This window comes from Trachymyrmex septentrionalis, unplaced genomic scaffold, assembly GCF_001594115.1.
Source record: "Trachymyrmex septentrionalis isolate Tsep2-gDNA-1 unplaced genomic scaffold, Tsep1.0 scaffold19, whole genome shotgun sequence".
Lineage (NCBI taxonomy): Eukaryota > Metazoa > Arthropoda > Insecta > Hymenoptera > Formicidae > Trachymyrmex > Trachymyrmex septentrionalis.
Window position 1 is genome coordinate 1,036,014 of NW_017305071.1, and position 7,316 is coordinate 1,043,329.

The 7,316-nt window shown below is 41.0% G+C and overlaps 1 protein-coding gene across 1 annotated transcript in view; it reads right to left on the reverse strand.

Annotated features, from left to right (window-relative positions):
• Positions 1-7,316, reverse strand: part of LOC108746824 (heparan sulfate glucosamine 3-O-sulfotransferase 5) — a 37,373-nt gene that overhangs the window by 2,289 nt on the left and 27,768 nt on the right. Inside the window, exon 3 of the mRNA XM_018483806.1 lies at positions 2,710-2,803. Within this exon, the coding sequence (XP_018339308.1) occupies positions 2,710-2,768 (59 nt within the window). The 5' untranslated portion in view covers positions 2,769-2,803. The remainder of the gene's footprint in view (positions 1-2,709; positions 2,804-7,316) is intronic.

The following is a 7,316-nucleotide window of genomic DNA, read 5'->3' on the forward strand; positions in this document are numbered from 1 at the left end:
CAAATAATATCGCGGAAAAAAATGGACTCCTAGAAACGTCAGATTCAATGTCAAATTTTTGCTTCGCGACCTTTAAAATCCTTTCGAGTTTTATGACGATATTAATATCTTACAAAATTATAACAAATCCGGAATAATTCATCAAAAGTAACATGGCTCGAAATATTATCCATAGGTTATATTTACTTTCATCAGCTAAAATGATACATTCGAAATGAAACAATTTCTTCTTCAAACATTATTAATCGCAAAAAACTGTCTCAACTCTAAACGTTCTCTGTAGAAGATTCCATTTTTCACTTACAAAACCGACAACTCTAAAAATATGTGTCTCTTGTAGAAGATATGATCTCTTAAAAACTTAAGAAAATCGCATAAGTGTTATTTGACAAACTGTAAAGTTAAATTAATTAATTTCCTTTTGATGATTGACAGAATAATCATTACCTATCTCGTTCATGGTAATAACATGAAAATCACATTCTTCGAATTATGTCACTTTAAAGTAAGAAAATGATATTATCGATAATTATATTGTACTGCATCACCGTTTCTCGCCCTTATCGCCGCTGGTGACATTCGATAACAAAAATTGATAAGAAACGTTCTCGCGTTCTCAATTTGCCTCAGATTACATTTGTAAATGTTGCTTGAGATGAGATATTTACAGCGTCAGCGCAACAGGCATGTAAATTACGTTCTCACGTGAATAAAGATCCCACGATGGCGAAAGTCGTCCACATCTCAAGCGTAGACCGAAAATGAATCAAAATTCACAAGTGACGAAACTTGTAGTCGAGAGCTCTTAAGCTCCGAATAGCTAATGAACTTCTGAAACGAGATGCAGGAGAAACGGAGGACGAAGCGGAGAGAGAGAGAGGGAGAGAGAGAGAGAGAGAGAGAGAGAGAGAGAGAGAGAGAGAGAGAGAGAGACGGGTCAGAGTAGCGAAAGATCGATCCGTTATAAATGATGCAGAAAGGTCGGTACCCCTGAGACGGAACGCAATCTAAATTTGATGTGGCTACATTTTGTATTCCGATGTAATAGCTTCTCTAACGTTTACCGCCGATACGCAACGTTACATCATTGCTTTCACGTTGATTTGTCGTAATAATTAAGTATATGTACATAGCGCGTGTCTCGTCTCGTCTCGTCGTTCCGACTTTAATTGCAACTCGGAATCGCAATTAGCGAATCTATCGCTAACGAAGCCCTTCTCTCTTCATCCTGTTACTCCGCCTTATATCTCTTCTCCCTCCCCCTCCCCTCGCCGTCCGAAAAATCTTATAAAACCGCTCACGTTCGAAAGAGATTGCTGGTATTTACGAGTGTTTTCCCGGACTTTCTTCTTTATCCGTAACCAGATACTTGATGTTACGAACGACTCCGCGCGCTATCCAGACGCTCTTTAATATTACATTTTTATAACAAGCCCCTCTCTCTGTCTCTTCGCTCTCCGGAAGTTCGGGACACGCCCGGAATAATATTCGCGTCGTCGACGCGACTCCCTATTGTACAACGGGAGCCATTTGACGCGCAAGTTTTCTAGGTAAAATTTTTGCTTTGTAGCGTGGGCATGATGGTGTCGTGACGCAGCAGGCCGAGGTGTTTCCGTGGGAAATACGCGACCCGTGTTATTCGGACAAATTGCAATTTTCAGAGTTGCCTTCCGCGTCGTTGCGCTCCTCGCGATGCTCGCACTCGCGACTATCGAAACGGCTCGCTATTTACTTGTCACCACCGTACCGTGTATAATCGCGCGACCAGGCGGATTTCTATGACGCATTAACGTAACTTTCCGGATGAGCACTTCGAAGATTTTACTTTGAACGGGCATGAAATTTCATATCCTATTACAAAGATAACTACGCGTTAGATATAAAAGAAGGATTGCGACAGACAATGATCTTCCGTGCCGTTAAAATTGAATGTTCTATCTAGCGAGCTAGTTCAATGGATGTAGCTGCGGAAAGCAGCAATTTTCTCGTCCGGAGGACAAACGCGGAAACTTTAATTAACTAATTACATACGGTTCTCTCGCCGCGGATTCCGCAAGATTTCGAATTGCGATGTAATTGAATTGAGCACACAAACGAAGAAGAAATATATTGAAATGTATGTAGTTCCCATATAATTTTTAGTCCTAATTAGTATTCGCAGGTTCAGTGGATTCGGACATTTTCATCAAAATCGTAGAAAATTGTGTATAATATATGATTTTATTTTTCTTGTATTTTGAGCCTGAAAATCAAAAAATCGCTTAATTACATTTACTTCAAGCAAAAAGATACAATAATTTTAAGTATATATTGAACCTGCGAATACCGGAACGGAATGACATTGATAATAACTTTCAATGTATATTTATTCATTCATAAAATGAAAACTATTGTTACGCATTCGCGTAATTTTTTTTAATAGCTGATGTTATTGTTACTTGTCACTAAGATATTCTTGGTAGTGCAAATATAAAAATAGAAAATAAAAGTTATAAAAAATTAGTAACAAATTAAAAAGAGAAAAACATTATTTGGATGGAAATGGATATTTTAGTTTTTTTAATATCATAGATCCCATCTTACAGAAATTATTTAAAGATGTTTCCAAAAAGCTTATCAATCTCGTCCCAGTCTAGGATACAATAAAGAAAATTTCGGAGCAAATACCGATTAAGGTTATATTTCGATCGGAATTTTTTTGATACTCACAAGACATCTAAGAGGGATTGAGGAGACCACTCTTGACGAGGCCGTGCCTTGTTGGGCATTTGCGTTTGTTTATACGTTCACATTGTTGAAGTTCCTGAAAACAACGTAAACCATCTTGTTAGAAACGTATTAGACAATCTCTCTCGTATCTTTTGACATATTAAAATAATATGATCTATGATTAAGTATTTTTAATTTAATATTGCTGTTCAACGATGCTCGCCGTTGCGAGACAATTTCAAGTTTTGCAGACTATTTAATAAATAATATATATAATTGCATGCGTAGTTTTTCGTGACAATATGGGCGTTAGGATGGTGCTATGGGAAATCAAACGCTTTTCAAGAGCTCCCTTGGTGACCCAGTTGCGACTCACCTCGCTGACTCGAACCTTGCATAGAGCGTAAATAGAATCACTCGGTGGAATGGCAACTTTTCTCATTCTAAACTGTCTGTTCGAGCATTGTTAAAAGCTCCGTAAATATACGTAAGTACATCTCAGATATGTTTTATATTTTTGTGTCTTCTCTTTCTATTGTGTCTTTTATATATATATATATTTTTTTTTTAATCACATCACAAGCCGCGTAAGATTCATCGCAGATTTATATCGCACCGCGTTATTACATCGACAGTTAAAGGTCCTTACCTCTAAAGCACCGTGCTTCCGATACCCTTTAAAACACCGTAAACGTTCCATTCTCCGTGAGAAACGAGAAACGATATCGATTTATGTCCTATACGTTTCCGTGCCTTTATGTCCTTCTCATAAATAAACGGAGATTGCGTTTTCTACGGAACAACCCATTCTTATCAAGTATATCCAGACTTTTGTTCATCGAGTGCACTCTTTGGAAAACGACGCGACGATGCACCGGTGCATAAACACGCGTATCCATTTATCTACGACATTACGACGCGTGTACCATTACGCTCGTTGATATATCGTCGTATAGTTCTATCCGAGGGCGAGACATCTATGTATCTACGTACTCGCGTTTCTCGCGTTTGGCGCGACATGCGTCGAGAATGCATAATACAGAAAATATTGATATGAAGTGTAAAAAAGAAAATAAAAAAAAAAAGGATAAAGCATAATAGAGAGAATCGAATTTCCTAGCACTGGCCTTGAATACGTTCCAGGAACGTATATCGATTAGATAATGTACTTGACAGGTTGCTCCGGCTGTCGATTCGTTTTGCCACGTAACTATTTTCATCTACGTCAGTCTGGCGACCGTCTGACCGTTGCACGAAATAACAAGGACACGTCGCGTCGCCTCGCGTCGCCTCGCGTCGCGTCGCGTCGCGTCGGGGAATGAATCGATATATTGAATGCACGGTCGCGGGGATGAGTATGATGTAACTCATGACATTCTTCCGCTTGCGTAACATCGACCCTCCGCGAGACGACAAGAGCGTGGGTAGAAGGTAGAATTAGCGACGAGTATTACGGAAACTAAATTACGCTCTATTTATCGTCGAGACGCTTGGCGTGCCATCCGGATGTCCCGCTCGCTTCGTTTACTCTTTTCAGAGCTGGGATATCCTTGACAAACTGGATACCGTCGTCTAGAGATGAACGAGACGATCTTATGCATGTAAATGAGGAATTGAGGCGGACAAAATATTAAAAATTCAGAATCTAAACGCTGCGTTTGTCCCTCGACAAACCGACAAAGATAACCGTCAGTCAATGTTGCATGTTTAAATAACATACTAGTAAGCGGTTAAACAGTAGTAGATATCGTACATTTTCTAGCCGATATCCGTCCGCATTTCGCATCGAGGACGGGGGAGACTATTATTTTCACATTAACAGCTGTAATGTTACCAAATAGATTGACGATGATTCAAAGAGTAAATGCAAATTCCAGTGGATCGCATGATTTCTGGACACAGTGTGTCTATGAGAATCGTTCGAGGGTTGCCGCTACTTTAACAACCGCTTTGGAAGTCGCCAGTCGATGTGTCCGAAGCACGCGAAAACGGTAAAAGTTCGGCCGCCGCTCACCGTGCCGGTGCACAGCAAAGATAGGCGGCTACGCCTGCAATCGATACCTTCCCAGAAACTCCCAAGTCCGTGTGTCGTGAATTTGACAAATCGGAGCTAAAACGGAGCGAAAATATTTTCCCATCGGCCACGCGAGGCGTGGCACGAATATGAAAAACAGCATTCTGTTTTTGCACGGATGACAATATACCGTCTTGAGTCTAATGTGGTCCCAAGTCGGATATAATCTGGCTTTAAAATTAAAGTAAAAGTAGCGTCTGCACAAGTGGACAAGACACATTCCGTGTTACCGCGGAGATTCGGGGTTGCTAAAGGATTAGCCGATTACGCGCGATCGTGCTCGAAATTGAATCGTCGTCAGATAAGGCTGCCTGGAATAAGTTTGACGAAAAGGATCGTTTAAATAACGGTACGGGTAATCGCGAGATTCGCGACCAAACTACTTACTTCCTCTTATCGAAGGGTCAAATTATTCTGCGGGCCAATGAAAAGGCAGCATTTGCCGAGATAACGTGCCATTTGTTAGCAAAGGGATGCCCGTTCCTATTATAGATAAACGTTATCTGTGCCGCGGCTAAGCTCCGTAAGCGTACATATAACTATAGAATCAAGCGCGAATCCATGTCTCTTACCAAGCCAGATGAGGCAAAAGGTTGAGAAGTCCTTCAAAAAAGATTCAATTGCCTTAACTGATTTTAGAAGCTGACGGAGCGACTTCTTTTAAGTTCAACACGTTTTCTGGGATCTGCAGTCTTGTGCTCTCTCTCTCTCTCTCTCTCTCGCTCTCTCTCGTGAAAGACATAGATTTCGATTTCATCATCGAGTGCCCTTCATCGACACATTTCTCCTACATAACCCTAAAAGCGGAGGTCAAATGTTCAAAGGTTATATACTTCCGACATATATAGTAAACCTTGAACTTATTCGACTCTTTTTCCACATTTGAATTCTGCAGATTTCACGTTTCATCCTGATCATTTAGCGTGCCTGTTGAAATCCCGACCGCAAAATGTGCGCGGATGTAAATCGATATTTTTTTTTTTTCGCATTTCACCTCGCGCGCGAGTTTACTTTGCAGTTGTAAATTCTTAATTTAGCACGAATCTAGTTTAAATTCAGTGGGACGCGTACCTGCAAGCACGAATTCGAACATAGCGTGAACGAAGCTTCGGCCACAATTCGCATAATCGATGCTGCAAACCCGATTATGGTAATTTGCAGGGTTAGATACAGCTCACGCTTTAAAACTTTAGAAAGCAAGTCGGCGCTGTTGCAACTAGAACGCTTCGGTCTTTTCAAGGACAGAGACGCGTTCCGTTATCTCGGAGTATCCTTTGACCTTTCCATCCACGTTATACCCCGTATACTCATTCGGTTATTTAGTATATCCGTTTACATAAATAACGTATAAATGTCTATGATATTAAAAGCACCGACGATGAATCAGAGAGAGATTTTCCCCGAACACACACATAAATGTTGCAGGTCAATTTCATATCGGTTTTGTCTTGTCCCTAATATAAGGACGCGATTTATTTAACGGCAAGTAGAAAAACGAGATTTCGCTCCAGCGCGTGTGCGTTAATATCGGATAATTGCGGCGTGATCGATACATACTCCGTGGTAGGGATCTCTCAACATCATCTCGCCGCGAATTATGTAATTATTCATATAACGTGAGTGGCGTTAAAGCATCTGTTACGTTTGATCAGAAAATCGATAGCGTTACCAATCGTGTCGTAAAGAAGCATGTCGGATAATGATATTTGAATTGTTCACACAAGCTATGTACATATACCTGAACCGAGACTAACGTCAACAGAGTGAATTTTTCAGTAATTGAAATCGTAGTCTACCTTCTCCCGCGGAACGAAATTGAGTTTATTTAATAATTGACTGCGTTTAACGTTTTATCTTTGCGAGACTTTTAGTAATCGCTCAAATTTTCCGACGGGGAGATTAAGAGACTCGAATTATTCCCCCGCTTCTCGTTCACTTCGAATCGAAATAAGATACGTGCGAAAGGAGAAAAAAAAAAGATCAATTATACGCAATAGGACTGACTTCGGACCGATAACGTCAGCGCGTGGATAACGCGCTCGTATGTAAAAATACGACCGTTTCCCCACTGGGAGAACATACTAATTGCTACTGTTTAGTAATTCCGAGAACGATAAAGCTCAAAAAGCGTGATAAAAATTATGCGTCGTTTATTCTCTTGAAAAAGAAAGAGAACAACGCGGAGATCTTCGGACGAGGGATCATTCGAATCCCCTGCTCTAAATCAGTGCGAGGACTTACATTTTCGTTTGGAGAGTCGGAGGTCAGGGATCGCAGATCGAGTGTGGGGGACGTCGGGCGCAGACCTCTTCGTGACGCATTCATTAATCGGTTGCGTAGGAGAATCGAGCTGTACACGTGCGCGCGTGAGCAGAGTGTCGTAAGCACACCGACGATCGAGAGGGTGGTAAACGTAAGCGTAGTAATAGTAGAGGGGTGGTAGTAGCGACGCTCTACTACATTCTGTCCTGGCTTATTGCCGCCAGACTGATAGAGAGAGAGAGAGAGAGAGAGAGAGAGAGAGAGAGAGAGA